General features: G+C 47.7%; 1 protein-coding gene and 1 long non-coding RNA gene across 3 annotated transcripts in view; one reads left to right on the top strand and one right to left on the bottom strand.

Annotated features, from left to right (window-relative positions):
- RXRA (retinoid X receptor alpha) overlaps window positions 1–8,481 on the bottom strand; it is a 271,189-nt gene extending 262,708 nt beyond the window's left edge. The window contains exon 1 of one of the 2 annotated variants that reach the window (XM_074294066.1): window positions 8,168–8,481. In XM_074294066.1, coding sequence (XP_074150167.1) covers window positions 8,168–8,195 — 28 coding nt within the window. In that variant the 5' untranslated portion in view covers window positions 8,196–8,481. The remainder of the gene's footprint in view (window positions 1–8,167) is intronic. The other variant, XM_074294067.1, reaches the window with a different exon arrangement.
- A 3,123-nt stretch (window positions 8,482–11,604) lies between these two features.
- The window catches only part of LOC141553647 (uncharacterized), a 38,296-nt gene continuing 33,041 nt past the window's right edge, over window positions 11,605–16,859 (top strand). Inside the window, exon 1 of the long non-coding RNA XR_012485571.1 lies at window positions 11,605–11,745. This is a non-coding gene — a long non-coding RNA (uncharacterized LOC141553647). The remainder of the gene's footprint in view (window positions 11,746–16,859) is intronic.

Raw genomic sequence — 16,859 nt, 5'->3', positions numbered from 1 at the left:
CCCAGAGAGAAGGGAGATGACGTGCTACGTTTCCTCCATCGCTTTCTTAGAACCGAGGTGGGGGGGCGGTTACAGACAGGGTTTCTTTCAGAGATTTACTTGCGAAGATCTTGAAAATAGGAAAACTATTCTGTTCCACCACGTTTCTGGCCAGTTCCAGCTTGCGTCTCCTCCAGGCTGACTTGCCTGGACAGCGGGATTCTCCGCACAAACGCTCAGGGGAGCTCTGAGTAACATAACATTTCGGCTTTCCCAGGACGCTGAGGAGCTCGGCTCGAAGGTTTCAGCAAGTACTGGGCCTGGCTCTGGAGGCCGCCTCATTCCCATGCACAAGGTCACGGGCCGGCAAGTTCATGGTTAGAGAAGGAAGCCCAAAGGCAGGCCCTGCTGGTCTGGGGCCAGCTCTCACTGACACTGACATTGACACTGACACTGACACACAAACACACTGACACTGACACACACACACTCACACTGACACACCACACACACACAGCAACACACTCACACACACTGACACAAACACACACAGAGCCACACTCACACATACTGACATAAACACACACACAGAGCCACACTCACACACACACAGAGACACACTCACACACACTGACACACACACAGAGCCACACTCACACACACACAGACACTCACACACACTGACACAAACACACACATAGAGACACACTCACACACACTCACACACACACAGAGACACACACACACAGAGACACACACACACTCACACACACACACAGAGACACACACACTGACATAAACACACACACAGACACACTCACACACACACAGAGACACACTCATACACACTGACACACACAGAGCCACACACACACACACAGAGACACTCACACACACTGACACAAACACACACAGAGCCACACTCACACACACACAGAGACACTCACACACACTGACACAAACACACACAGAGCCATACTCACACACACTGACATAAACACACACACAGAGCCACACTCACACACACACAGAGACACACTCACACTGACACAAACACACATAGAGACACACTCACACACTGACACAAACATACACTCAGAGACACACTCACACACACACAGAGACACACACACACAGAGACACACTCACACTGACACAAACACACACACAGAGACACACTCACACACACTGACACACACAGAGCCACACTCACACACACAGACACTCACACAGACACAAACACACACACACAGAGACACACTCACACACACACCCACACTCACACACACTGACACAAACACACACACACAGAGACACACTCACACACACTCACACACACACAGAGACATACACACACAGAGACACTCACACACACACACAGAGACACTCACACACACTGACATAAACACACACACAGAGACACACTCACACACACACAGAGACACACTCACACACACTGACACACACAGAGCCACACTCACACACACAGAGACACTCACACACACTGACACAAACACACACAGAGCCACACTCACACACACTGACATAAACACACACACAGAGCCACACTCACACACACACAGAGACACACTCACACTGACACAAACACACACATAGAGACACACTCACACACTGACACAAACACACACTCAGAGACACACTCACACACACACAGAGACACACACACACAGAGACACACTCACACTGACACAAACACACACAGAGACACACTCACGCACACTGACACACACAGAGCCACACTCACACACACAGACACTCACACAGACACAAACACACACACACAGAGACACACTCACACACACACCCACACTCACACACACTGACACAAACACACACACACAGAGACACACTCACACACACTGACAAACACACACACACACAGACACACACACACACAGAGCCACACACACACACACACTGACAAACACACACACACAGAGCCACACTCACACACACTGACACAAACACACACACACAGAGCCACACTCACACACACAGAGACACACTCACACACACTGACAAACACACACACACACAGCTGAGTCCCAGCAGCAGGCCCGGCTTCAGCTTCGAGGCCTGCTCCAAAGAGCGCTGAGACTCGGCTATTTTCGGAGGCTCCAGAACTTGCTTCAGTTTGGGTCTCCGGAGCTGTGACGTCAGCAGACCCCTCGGTCAGGTTTCAGGCTCCCAGAGGCAAGTGGTGTGGGCGTGCATTCTCCTTATATCTCTGCATTTGCCCTGATATTGGGGCAGGGAGGAGGGGAGGAGAGGGCCGTGTGGACACGTTTCCTTAAATGGTTAAATCCAGAAGCCCACTTCAGCTCCAGCCACTCACGCTCCCGCCACACCAGAGCAAACACATTTTTCCCGATTCATAAATCGGACCAGCGCGCATTTCCGTGTCTAGGCTCAGCCTTTATAGCAGCAGCTTCCGGGAAAAAGCTGATGAAAAGGTACGGTCAACACTCACCCACAAGCAGGCCTTATTCTCAGGAACTGCAGCAACTTCAGGGACAATCTCAGCATGTCTCAGCTCCGGGCTTCGGAGAGCAGGCCTCCTCCCCCAGGAAGCCTTCCCGGCTAGCCCTCCTACCCACAGTCTCCCCGTTCTCAGACTTTCAGATTCCCTGACTCTCAGCCTCCCCAGTCTCTCGCCAAGGAGGGAGCACACTCTCACATCAGGCAGCAGGGGCTGGGCCGGTTTTTTGTACACAAAAGGTGCTTGGTGACTGCGGAAGGGGAAACTGAGGCCCTGGGAGAGGACGGAACTCGCTCGGGATCACGCGGCTGATTCACCCAAGGAACCCAGAGAAGTTCCACCTCTCAGGGTGGGGAAGGAGGGTGAGAAGTTGAAGGGTGGGGCCTCCCCACAGCCTCTGGCCCCGGACCAACAGCTGGTCACAACCCCGGCGCTCAGACACTCACCCCGAAGGGATTAGCCCTTGTTGACAAAAGGGTTTAGGGAAGTAGCAGTTTAATCGTCCCTTCCACCCCACTCGGCCTCGGAGCTAGGCCCGGCTTAGAAAGAGGGAAATAGTAATCTAGTCTCGGTTCTCCGGGGGATCCGCGCCTCAGAACCTGCCCAGAACCGGCAGACCCTCCGTCCCCCTCCCCGGAGAGCGCTGCTGCGGAGCCCTGAGTCAGGGGGAAGGGCAAAGGTCACAACGAAGCTGCGTCAGTAGTGGGGAGGACGGGCCGCGGCCTGACCCCCAGCTCCACTCCTTCCTAAAGGCCGAGAAACGGGTTTTCTTTTAAAGCTTCGGCCTTCCCCGAGCCTTTTCTAGGGCGGCTCTCTCATTGGCTTTTCCCCGGGTCTCCAGGGGACCCCTCGGGCCCAGAAGGCAGCTCCCTGGAAGGAAGAGCCTCCCCCCCACACCTCTTAGTGCGGCCTGCCCCGAGGGGCGCCTAGGCGCACTCCCGCCCGCGTGGCCCGGGGCACAGCTGCGCATGCGGGTGCTCACAATGTCCAGGGGCCTCCCAGGCTGGGACAAGAGACGCTGAGGGGGAGCAAACTGAGCGATGCAGCTCTATTATCAATGAAAACGCATTTAAAAACTAATAACCTATTAGAACTGGCATCTTTATCTCTAATAGACCTGGGTAGGACAAACTCCACAATTCACTTTTTTCTCCTGAGGTAACTGGGGTAAGTGACTCGCCCAGGGTCACACAGCAGGAAGTGCTAAGTGTCTGCGGCCGGATTTGAACTCGGGTCTCCAGGCCGGTGCGCTCTCCACTGCGCCCCCTAGCGGCCCCTTTACTTCTGCTCTTACTGAAGAGGAGAAAGGGCGAAATTAAAAGGCCTGAGAAGACTAAGAACTTCTGCTCTAGTCCAATCACTTCGTTTCGGAGGAAAAACTGAGAGACGGACTTGCCTTAGATCGTCCTACAGTATATGACCCCAGAGCGGGCAAGGAAGGCAGGATTCTGATTTCTCCCCTTTCGTTTTTATTGACAATCAGGATTAAGTGACTCGCCCAGGGTCACGCAGCAGGAAGTGCTAAGTGACAGGTCACTAGGGATCCGGCCCTCCTGACCCCGGGACAGGTGCTTTCTCCACTGCGCCTCCTAGCTGCCCCCGGGAGGCTAACATTCTGAAACATCATTTCCGGCTCTTTCTCTTTTGGGGATCAGAGCTGTGAAAGTGACTCAGGCTCCCCTCCGCGATCGGGTGTCCCCGAGATACTTCCCAGCCCTGGATCTGCTCCTACAATTCCTTGGGAATAGGGAACCAGACCAGCTCTCTGCCACTGAACCGCTGAGATGCAGGCTCCCTCACTGCGCCTCAGTTTCCTGAACCGCTGGGGGACGGGCAGGAGCGGGAGCCCCCCAGCAGCGCCGCCACTCTGAGCCCGGCCAGCAGCAAGGTCCCGTTCCGTGACCAGCGCTCGTGGCGAGGCCGGCCTTGGGCCCCGACTCCCGCCAAGGCAGCGTCAGGGCCCAAGTTTCCCTCACAGATCTCTTTCAGCGAGGGAACAATTCCGCTGTCAAGTTCTAACCCTCTCCCTCCTTCCCTGAAACAAGGACACCTGCCCTGGCCAGACGCAGTGAGCGATAATCAAGCTATCTGGGGGAGGCCGGAGGTGTGCAAGAAGCAGGGCGGACAGGAGAGGGATGCGGGGAGGGAGGCCAGCGGCCCGGAGAACAAATAAACAGAAGCGTGGGGCTCTGGAGAGCCAATGAGAGGCGCTGCGTTCTTTCCCCAGATGCAAGCCTTCCAAGAGAGTCCCACTGCTCTGTATATATACAAGGCTATAATGGTGAAAAAATAAGCTCTAGCCAGTCCATTCCTCACAGAGCCAGGGAGGCTGAGGACTTCCGTCACTGCCCTCCCCTCCCCCAGCCAAGCTGGCCGGAGAAAGCCAACTTAAACCGGGCGACCTGGATGGGGAGAAACGTGTTACCCAGTCCCTAGTTCTGTGAGAGGAAGATAGATACCACATAAACTTAAACCGGGGAGCCTCGTCCCCAGGAATGGGAGAGAGAGATCATGCAGCGTGTGTGCCAAGATGGAAGAGGGAGCAGACAATTTATACACCTCCAGAGAACACAACTGGGGGGGGGGTGACTAGGAGGCAAATTCCAATATATTTTAAGGAAGATCATTCTAATAAACAGAGTCTTCAGAAACTGACAGGTAAGGCAGAGCAAAGACTGGGACTCCCCTGCTACAAAAAGAGCCCTCAGAAACTGACCAGGTAAGGCAGAGGACTCTCTCCATCACTGGTTATGTGCAAGCAAAGACCGAGTGACTCCCCCTACTAGTTATTGCAAAGGGATTAGTTCCAGTGCAGAGATTCCAGGCTACTATTTGGGAAGGAATCAATATACGTTTTCTCTTTAACATAGTTACACACAGTCTCCTTCCCAAGGATTTGGGGAAACATCACATCACTCACCAGGTCTTGTCAACTTTTTTTTTTTTTAGGGGAAAACCTAAGCCACAGGTACAGATGCAGATTTTCTCTAAAGAAAGCCCTGAGCTAAAGCATGCAGGGTTCTCCTCAAGGCTGGCTCACACCTCAAAAATATCAAAGAGCTGCTTGTAGGCCCATTCTTATTTTTACCCCATCTCACCTCTAACCTCACCTGTGCCTTAAATGTGAGTAGTTCCTGGGGCTCCAGAGAAGCTGCTTACAACACCCACCCAATAAATGTATGGCTTCTCTCTCACACACACCCCAACAATGTAAAACATCCCACTGTGGGGGAGACAGAAGGGCACTTTGATATTATTGTATCATTAATAAACTGCCCCCATTTTTCACCAGGGGAAGAACCAGGATCTTCATTATCAATCAACTGTTTTAATTAACTTTTAATTAACTTCAGGCAGAATTTTTTTTTCTGTCAGCCTGGCTGTAGTTATCTCCCCTCAATATTTCTCAACCATTCATTTATAAATTCCATCCCCAATCCCAACCCCTACCTCTTCATGCTACCCCTATCACCACCAGCAACAATCCCCTCCCCCCCCACACACACCTCCTATGAAGAACTGGGGTCGTTGTTAACCCAAGACCCTGGGGAATGTTATCCCCAGAGAAGAGTATTAGGTGGGCTCAGTTTACTGCCACCTCCCCCAGTCTGGCCATATGCTACTACCCATAGCCAGTTCCAGTTTTATTCCTGACCAAGGCCAATCACCCCGTTCCCCCCTGCTTCCTGGCTCCTACAGGCTGCCACCCAGACTGGTCCAATCTGTCCCATCCAGAGAGTAGGTACGTACAAGATCCTATTCGTCTATTACCCCACCACCCGCCTATTTCTCGGGGGCAGGTTTGTTTTTAATTTCACCCTCACTGAAGTTTAGCTTTTATATTTCCATTCATTAAAACCACAACAGACAGGGTAGTTTTCTGGTTGGTTCTATTGTTGTTCTTGGGTTGTTTTTTTTTTTCCTTGAAAGGGTTGGGGAGAGGGGTGGGAGGGTCTGATGCAATGGACTGAAGCCCGGAGAACTCGCGTCAATGAGCCGCTGGTTCCTAGGTACCCGCCAACCGGAGCAGCCTCCCAGTCAAGCAGGCAGCCGAGAGAGCGAGCTAGGAGGGAGAGAGGCGGACTGTGATTTGGGCAGAAGCTCTGGCTCTGAATTTCCCGGCTTTTGTTGATATAAGTTAGTCCTCCATGTTAGTTTAGCAGTCCTGTGCGGTCGAGGAGCCGGGAGTCACAGACACACTTCGCCCTAACCCCTGGGAGAGGAGGAAGCCTTCCCCGCCTGGCTCCCACTCTACCCCGGGAGCAGCTCGGGCTGTGGGCACGGGAGGGCAAGTCAGCCTTTCCACAGGCCTGGCCGGAGTGGGTTTCTCCCGGAATCCCTCACCTTTGGAAAGCAATACTTGATCGTAAATGTATCCATGCATCACCTTTAACCCAGGCAGGCCCATTCATCTCTGCCAGACTGCTCACTACAAAAGACTGCCGTTCCAGAGGAGGGAAACGCCAAGAAAGCGAGAAGCCAATTCTTTTTTTTTTTTTTTTTTTTTTTTTTTTTTTTTTTTTTTTTTTTTTTTTTTTGCTGTGGGAGGTGGCGGTTCGGGGTTAGGGTTGGGGGACGGGTAAGGTTAAAGTCAAACCAAATTTAGCATTTGATAAGGGGGTGAGGAATCACAATCGGGTCGGTTCAACCTGCAACCTCTAAATTTTATCTGCCCACCACCGCCTCCAACCCCAAACTAACACAAAATTCACCTCGAGGGAAAGCAGACACTTTGCCCCGGTGAAGCCCCCCTTCCCACAAGCCCCGGGGAGGAGACAGAGCAGAGAACGGGGAGCTGGCACCCACCAATCTTGACGATTCCCGGTGCTCTTTTTACAACTCAAAAGAGCTCCTTTATAACACCATAAATCTTTTCTCCAAGTCAAGGCCAGCCTTGAAGACAAAGTTTGGCTGCGTTAAGGGGGACCCCAGGGCGCCGGAGACACTGGGGCTCCCTAGGAGGTTCTCAGCTTGCAATTACTTTTCCCTTCTCCCCTCCACATGTATCCCTAATTTTTCCCCTTCGTAGGGTGGCTGCCTGATGGGGGCGGGGGGACTCGTCTGCGATTGGGGGAGGGGGCTGTCTGTGTTTGGCAAAGCCCCCAAATCGCCCCTCTACTCCGGGGTCGCTATCTGCACACCGCCGGTCCAGGCTGCCACGAACCCCGTCCCCCTCGCCCAAAACCACACAAGAATGCCCGGGGCCCGCGGTCTGTGGGAGACTTGGACTGCCGGTCCCGCACACGCGTCCCTGAAGGGCACAAGCGCCCGCTCCGACCCGCTCACACAGCCTGGGGAAACAGCGGAGACGTGGAGACTAGCTCCTTCCCCACCCCGGGCAGCCGCCGCCGCCTCCACCGCGGCGCAGCCGAGCCACGCACGCCGGTCCCCTGCGTGGGGCGCCCCGAGCCTCCCGATCGCCGGCTGCCCCGAGTCCCTCTTCCCCAGCCCCAGCCGGCCGATCCCCCCAGCACTCGGAAGTCGGAGCACTCTTCTCGCGGCTCCCCCGCGTCCCCTCCCCAGTTTGCGCTGGAGTTGGAGTCTCCCCCAGGTTTCTTTCTCCTGCTCCATTCCCCACTGGCTCCCCTTCCAGAAACACCCCAAACCTCCCACCTTCACCGCTTCTCGCTCCCAACCCGGCAATTCCCCTACGTTTTCAAAAATGCAGCCAGAACCCGAGCAACTCACCCAGCGGCAGGAAATGTTTGGTGTCCATATCTGGTGGCTAACTCATGCCAGAGGTCGGTGGAGAAAACAGAAATCAACAAAGCGAAAATAAAAGAGGGAGAGGGGGCCTCTCAGCGGGGGCCCGGCTCCTTATTCTCAAAAAAATTAAAATAGTGATAGTAACAGCAAAGACAAGAAAGATAGGAAATCCAGTGACGGTGTGCTAAGGCCAAGGCAGGGGGAGTTGTTGCAAAAGTCACCCAACAATGTAAACTACTTGTGTCTCTGTGTGTGTCTCTACTCCCAACTACTGGAGCTGCAGTGCAAAGGGGGACCCGGCGAGGGGGACCGCGAAGGCCGGCGCCGCCAAGCAACGCCCAGCCCACAGCCCTGAGCGCTTGAATGAAGACGCCCTGCCCGGGCTCCCGGCGGGCGCTCGTCGCAGCAGGGGGGAGGGGAGGGAGGGGGAATTGTCCGGGGTCTGACTCAACCCCCGCCCCGGCCCCTCCTTACGGGGCCAGACGCGAGCTGCAGCCCGAGCAGATTTCTAACTCACGTGCAAACTGACAAGTTTGCCTCGGGTCCAAGCAGTGTATTAATAGTGTTACTGCTTTGGGGTCCTCTGTAGATCGCTTCTCTTCCCCAAAAAGAAAGGGAGGAGGGAAGGCTGCTCCGGAGATTCCTCTTACTCCAGCCAGTCCCTTGGCCACTTTGGGCCTCAGTTTACTCATCTGTAAAAATGAGTACTAGAGGGTCTCTAGATTTCTTACAGTTGTAGAAGTATTATTCTGAGTCCCTCCTCTCTCCCCCCTCCAAGGTGAGGGGGGTTGTGTAAAATTTCAATCATATTTTGTTTTCTTTTTCCTTCAGAGGTCCCTGCCAAATACTGGTTGACAATATGATGGCACCTCCTAACAGACCACACAAAAGATACCAAGCAGCCCCGGGGGGAATATCGAAACTTTCCCATTGTTACTCATCAAGATTAACACCTGGTTGGGAAATATAAAAAAAAAAAAAAAAAAAAAAAAAGACTCCTAAGCCAGAAAGTTCCCTCCTTTAGAGTGAAAAGAGAACAGGAGATGCACAGGTATAGAATGGCAAAACTGAAAAGGATTTAAAACATAGGAAACGTAAAAATGGAACTCAGAATATCATGGCAGGGATAACAAGAGTACAAAATATGTAGTGATCGCTGAAAAGAGATCTTAAAAATGAAATGCTAAAATATATGACATAACATACATAACAAAATATCAGGGAATTCATCTAATACAGCAGAAAGATCTGAGTTCAAATCCAACCTCAGATACTCACTTAAGAAGACCTTGATAATCTTAAAAATGGATATATTCATCAAATCTTTGTGTGACTGTGGGCAACTCACTTAACCTGTCTGCCTCAGTTTCCTCATTTGCAAAATGAAAATAATAACAGCCCCTACTTCAAAGGGTTTTGTCAGAATAAAAATGATGTAATATTTGAGAGGCAATTAAGGCCATTATATTGATGCTATTAATAAAAGGAAAATGGGGCCCAAAGAAGAAACATGTCAACCAAGATTACATAGGAGAAAGGATCTCAAATCCTTATTAATACAAGCTTTGACGTGTTTTCTTTTGCATTCTTCCAAAGACTATCAACTTACTCAGTTACTCTTTCTGGAACTTCTATGATTCTTTTCCAACCCTCCCCCCCAAAAAATAAATAAAAAGATCCCAGAAAGTTCTGGGATAAAGTAAAGTGCTGAACTTAAAGTCAGCTATATCTAGGTTCAAGTCTCACTTCAGACATTTATTAAGCTGTACAACAAGAGGTTGGTGCCTTAACCTTATCGAGCCTTAGTTTCCCCATCTATAGAATGGGGATATAATATAATCTAACTCAGTGGATTGTTGTGAGAATCAACCAAGATAACATGTGACAATTGATATCTAAATGTGAAGTGTTATTATTTAAAGAAACATGATATGTGGCAATCAAGATGAGGAAAATGTGATACATTCAGTGTTAATCATGTGCTTTGTGGGAAGAATCATCGAGGGATCATTTTTAGATAACAGCACATTTAAAACGTGAGGTGACATACAATCCTTCAGCTAGCCTCCAATACAGAAAAACTGTTTTCCCAGTCTAAGATTCTATGTGGACCTTAGCCAAGCCAACCAACAATGAAGGCAGTTCAGGTGGAGAGGTGCTTCAGCCGAGCTAGAGATTCAAGAATGGGTGGCTCTGGGCTTCCCTTCCCCACCATTAAGAGATAATATTTAAAACAAATGCCCTAATCATTATCATCATAATGATTAAGCCTGAACATTTGAATGACACTTTATTGTTTACATAGCACTTTCACACTCCTGACAGGATACTCCCAAATCCAGTGAGGCAGACCAGATAGGGATCTTGGGGCTAATGCAACACCGATGGAAAAACTGAGGCCCAGAGAAATTTAGGGTCTTATCTGAAGGTACATGTCATAAATGCCAGTTATAGTAAAACTTAGCTCTTTTTATTCTTATTTCCAGCCTAAGGGCGCACAATTTCAAGGGCCAGATGGGGCAGAACCCAGGGTTTCCTGGTCTTAAATCTGGTGCACACCAAAACTACCAGCCTCAGAGAGAAGCAGGTCAGTGTTCGGGAAAGCTCAGATGCAGAAGACTGGCATCTGAATTTCAGTTCTGTTACTCCCCAGCAATGTCCTCCAGTATTTCTTATGTGCCAAGCAAAAGAGAGGCCAGAAAACCCCCCACTCATTTCCCACTAGGAGCTTCAATGTGACTTTAGGTAAATCCCTTTATCTCTCTCTCCGGGCCTCCATTTTCTAATCTGTAAAATGGGAGGGTCAGACTAGATAATCTCCTAAATCCCTTGCATCTTCGAGGCTATAATTCCGAGACCAGAGAGGGGATCTCGGTGGGAACCGAGGCTGGGGGGGTGGGGGGGTTACAGGCTGAATACTTCCCTGCCCCGCCGGCACCTCGCACCGGCGCGGGGAGGGAGAAGTGACCGCCTCTCCCGAATCTCTCTGGTTCCAGAAGTCCTAGATACCACAGCTGCGGGATTCCTGAGCCCAGACTGGAAAAGCCCAGGAACAGGGCCCCGCCAGCAGCTGCCCGTGTTTAAACTCAGCACTCCTTTGCCTTTTATTACAACCAAAACAAAACTCCTGGCAGGCCACTCCTCCCTCTAACTCCCCCTTCCCCACCGCCCCTCCCCGAGAGAGTGCCTTTCAAGGCATCAATCTCAAATGATATCGCTTTCAGGGAGGGGGCGGGGTGGAGGGGGAGAACACACACGGGGGGGGGGGGGGGGGCGTTTAAAAAAGCGACCGGGTCCTTTCTCCACCCTCATTCCTCTTGTTCAGTGTGTCTGAACTGTGCACTTGGCACGTGTTCTCCCAATTAGCAAGATCATTTGCTCCCATTCTGAGACCTCGCCCGCCAGGTTCTCCCCCCCAGTGTCTGTCCGAGGGGAAATTCTAAGAACCCCCACGCTCCTCGACCTGGAGACGGTGCGACCGCAGAAGCTTCAGCACCACACCGGCAGGAGGGAGAGGGGAGAGTCACGGCAAGGCCGCTCTCCGAGGACTGGGAACTCAGGTAACCCAGGGCAAACCTCCCGGGCTGGAAGGAGCTTTTCCCAGAGGGCTGGCCCGGCCCCACGGAGCTCAGCCTCCCCACCCCCCGCCCCAGAGAAACCTCTGCTCCTCTCCATTATCTGCGGGTGGATTATCTAGGGTCTCCTCCCTCCGCTTCCTACTTAGGTCTCAAAACTGTCAAAAGAACAGTAGGATCCCAGAAAGGTTAGAAGGGGCCTGCAAAGGTCATTTCTCTCCTTCAGGGCTTCCACAGAATCCTGAGAGACCTTGCAGGCCATCTAGTTCCTCCTGTTTCAGATGAAGAACTCGGCCTCGGGGGAATAGGACTTGCTCAGAGTCACATAGCTAGAGTAACTAAAGCAGGATTTGAACTAATGGCCAGCCCACAGTCAGATTCCAATCTGCAAATTTTTAATCAGTCTCCACACTTTTACTAATAACTTCTCAGAATCTGGCTTTTTTTTTAATTTTAAAAACATATGAACAGATAATTTTCAACATGGACCCTTGCACAGCCTTGTGTTTCAGATTTTCCCTTCCTTCCCCCCACTCCCCCCCAGATGGTAAACAGTCCAATATATGTTAGATATATGTTAAATCTAGTCTGTGTGAACATATTTCTACAATTCTCTTCCTGTACTAAGAAAAATCAGATCAAAAAGGAAAGAAAATGAGTAAGAAAACAGAATGCAAATGAACAACAGAGAGTGAGAATGCTATGTTGTGATCCACACTCAGTTCCCACAGTCTCTCTCTGGGTGTAGATCTTCACAAGATCATTGGAACTGGCATCAATTATCTCTTTGTGGGAAAGAGCCACTTCCATCAGAATTGATCATCATATAATCTAGCTGTTGCCATGTACAAGATCTCCTGGTTCTGCTCACTTCACTCAGCATCAGTTCATGGAAGTCTCTCTAGGCCTCTCTGAAATCATCCTGCTGGTCATTTCTTACAGAACAATAATATTCCATAACCTTCATATACCATAACTTATTCAGTCATTCTCCAACTGATGGGCATCCACTCAGCATCTTTTTTTTTTTTTTTAATCTTATTCTATCCTTATACTGCTCCAGATTTCCTTTTCTTTTCAACCCTCGCTCCTTGCCTTTTGATGTCTGGAGAGATCCTATCCATGAAGCTGCTGGAGCCAGAGTAGCCAGCAAAGGAGAACTGAGCTCTTAGCAATCCCCAGGCTATGTTGGGTGGGGAAAAATTCGATCTGTTCTGATCTTTTCAATTTTACAGAAGAGAAAACTGAGGTTCAGAAAGGGGTCTTCTCAATGACTAGCCTAAAGCCAGAGACAGGATTAAAACTCTCGTCTCTTAGTTCCGAAAATCTAGTGCTTTCATATTGTACTTGAACTGAGTTTGAGGTGATTGGGATTAAGTATAGGGAGTGTGTGATTGGAAGCAGCGTTACATTCATGCGGAGTTAACAAGAGTGACCAAACTGCTCTTGTGACTCAATATATTCTAGCAGAGAGCAGAATGAAATAGGAATTAAAATGGGGGGCCTGGGTGGGGCTCTGGCTATTTCTGGTGCTGTTATCACTGCCCAAGGGGCAATTGTGAAGATAAAAACTCTAGGGAAAAAACTGTTCCCAAATACCACCAAAGGACTTCCAAAGAAAGAAAGGTGCTCTATGGACTTCCTTTCGGGAAAAGAGATCAGCAGGCTAACTCTTTCCCTAAAGAGGGTTTCAAATCCATATCAAATCTTTCTGAAAACAAAGAACTTTTGGTTCGTTGTTGTTATTTGTTTTAAAGATACACATTCACTAACTTTCTCCTTTACTTTCGGCACTTCAGTGTAAATTTATCCTTATGCTACATAGTCTGAGCCTGATTTGGATCTGCTGAATAAAAGATAGGGGGAAAAATAAACATCTCCACAGTACACTTCATATTACTAACACTATCAAGAGATTTTCTAGTAATATTCATCTACTTTAAATCAAGAGAAACCAAGTGACTTGATTTGCTGCTGGGTAATTATTGTTATTGTTGGGTATTTCTATTGTTGTTTTACTTTGAAAAATATTTTTTAGATCTATCCACTGGGTTGTATTATACTCCCTCAAGTACTGCCTTATAAACCATCTCAAACATTATACATAGCAACAGCAAGATTATACGGTGATCAATTCTCCTGGACATGGCTCAACAATAAGATGATTCAGGCCAGTTCCAATGGCTTGTGATGAAGAAAGCCATCTGTACCCAGAGGGAGGACTGTGGGAACAGAGTGTGGATCACAACATAGCATTCTCACTCTTCTTGCTGTTGTTTGCTTGCATTTTGTTTTCTTTCTCATTTTTCCCCTTTTGATCAGATTTTTCTTGTTCAGCATTTGTAGAAATATATATAGAAGAATTGCACATGTTTATAACAGATATTGGATCACTTGCTGTCTAGGGGAAAAGGTGGAGGGGAGGGAAGGAAAAAATTAGAACACAAGGTTTTTGTAAGGGTGAGTATTGAAAATTATCCATGTATATATTTTGAAAGTAAAAAGTTTTAATTTAAAAAAAAAAATCATCTTGAAATAGTTTCCTAAATGTTTTAAGATCAACTTATTGGCTTCAGTAAGACTTTGCACAGGTACTTTCAGACCTAGGATGGGCAATATTTGCCACTGTATATTTGTTGAGGTTGTTGTTGGTAGTCTTTTGTTTTTGAAGAGGACCAAAGATGTCACAAAGAAGATGTCTTGACTTGTATGTGAATTGGCTATAAGTGAAGCAGAGCTTAGAAGTCACCAGCCTTGCTCTTACAGAGACATGGAAGCCCAATGGCAAGACTTGATTATAGTCTGAGCTCTCTGTTCCTTCTCCCATCATCTTGGCCCTTGCCCCACTTAGGAGGGTCAAAATAGCTCACATGCCCTAATTCTTACTTGGGCAGATTTGCAGCTCTCAATCAGCAGGGAAAGACAATATGTATTTTTCTAAGTATGGATGGAGAGTTATTGATCTAGATAGAGTCTGAGAGTATGTGAGGCAAGCATGATGAGCCCACTAAACTAACTACAATTATTATCTTGAGAAATAAAATTGAAAATCTCTGTGTTTATTATTCCCTATCCTTTTTCTCTTCCTAGCCAAATCCTGCTATTCTTCAAGACTAGTAAACCAGAGGGAAACCATTGTCATTACTTGAGCCTCAGCAAGGCATTTGGCAAAGTTTGCCACGGATCCTTTAGGACCAATAGAAAAATGAAAGCTAGCTGCTGATTCAACTGGAGGTTCACTAGATCCTGTTACTCTCACTAGCCATAATCCTATATCTTTCATCCCTTTCTTGCCACACTCCTTGAAAAAAGTCTACATTAGGTGGTTCTATTTCCTGTCTAATCATTCTTTTCCAATCCCTCTGCAATCTGATTTCTGACCTCTTCATTCAACTGTGACCACTTGCTTGGAGTTACCAATTATCTCTTAAATGCCAAATCTAAGCCTTTTAAAGCATTTTTTTCTGCAATATTTGTCACTGTTGACCACACTCCTAGACACTCTCCTCTCCAGGTGTTAATTTCTCTCTTGAGTCCCTCCTTTCCCATTTGACTATTCTTTTTATGTCTCCTTTGATAGATCTTAAACTATATCACATCTGTTAATTATGGGTATATCCCAAGACTTTGTTCTCCTTGTTTTCTACACTCTCATTTACTGACCTCATCAGCTCCCACAGATTCAAGTATCAACTCTTTGTGGATGATTCAGAAATCTATATATCCAGCCCTTATTTCTTTCCTGAACTTCAATTTTGTATTCTGAGCAGCCTATTGAATATTTTGAACTGGTTATCTCATGGACATCTCAAAATCAACATGTCTAAAAAATAGAACACATATTTGTACTCAAAACTCACCCTTTTCCAAACATCTCTATTACTATTTAGACTACAGACTAGCTTCTTAAATTGTAGATCTTGACCTTATGTGGAATCTGGTAACTAAATGTGGGGATTGGGAAATTATGATTTATTATCAGCAAATGTTTGGTTAGTGTAACTATTTTATTCATCTATATACCCAGAGTCCTGTAAAAATTTCTCAGGCAAAAAGGAGTGACAAGTGGAAAAAGTTTAAGAAGCTCTAGCTAGAAAACCACCATCCTTTTAAACAAACAAGTATGCAACTAAAGCCATCTTCAACCTTTCACCCTCAGGCACCCCATATATCCAATTAGTTGCCAATTTTTAAAAATCTCTGCAACAAATCTTATATATGTCCCCTTAATTTTCACTCATACAACCATTATTCTAGTCTTCAAACCCTTATTACCTCTTACCTGGACTTTTGCAATAGTCTCCTATGAAATCTTTCTATCCCATGTCTTTCCTTATCCCAATCCATCCTCCATATGGACACTAAAGTGACTTCTCTAGAACTCAGATCTCACCTGTTATACTTCTATTCAATAAACTCTGGTGATTCTATTACTTTTTGATCCTCTATTTGATCCTATTACTTCTAGGATCAAACATAAACTTCTCTGGCATATAAAACTCTTCAACAACTTGGACCTTTCTTATCTTTTCATCTTCCTATACATGCTTTCCCTTCATGCATTCTAGTTTCCATCCATACTGGCTAATTTGTTGCTTCTCACACACAATACCCCATTTCCTCTCTTTGTATCTTTGCATTGGCCATCCCTCATGCCTGAAATGCTCTCCCTCCACACCCCTCTGCTTTTCAGAATCTCTAATTTCCTTCAAGAATCAGTAAAAGAACCACTTTCAATAGGAAGCTTTTTCTGGTTTCCCTCTCTCCCTCCTACCTTCAGTTTTCTCTCATCCAAGATTACCTTATGATTGCTTCATAGGTCTTATATATGTTCATATGTATACATATTTTCTCCTTCCTTTTATCATGTAAACTCTTTAAAGACAGGAACTCTTTTGTCTTCATCTTTGTATCCCCAACACTTAATATTGTGCCTTGCACCAAAGAAACATTTAATACATGTTTGTTGATTGATTGATTGACTCAGAATGAGCTGAATGTCTAGTCTTAAAAATGGTAATGAATGAATAGATTTCTACTACAAGATAGTGTTTTAGTTGAGGACCTGATTGACTCTATTCTTGACTCTGAACTTTCCT

Source organism: Sminthopsis crassicaudata, chromosome 2 (genome assembly GCF_048593235.1).
Source record: "Sminthopsis crassicaudata isolate SCR6 chromosome 2, ASM4859323v1, whole genome shotgun sequence".
NCBI lineage: Eukaryota > Metazoa > Chordata > Mammalia > Dasyuromorphia > Dasyuridae > Sminthopsis > Sminthopsis crassicaudata.
This window is presented reverse-complemented; position numbering and strand designations above follow the sequence as displayed.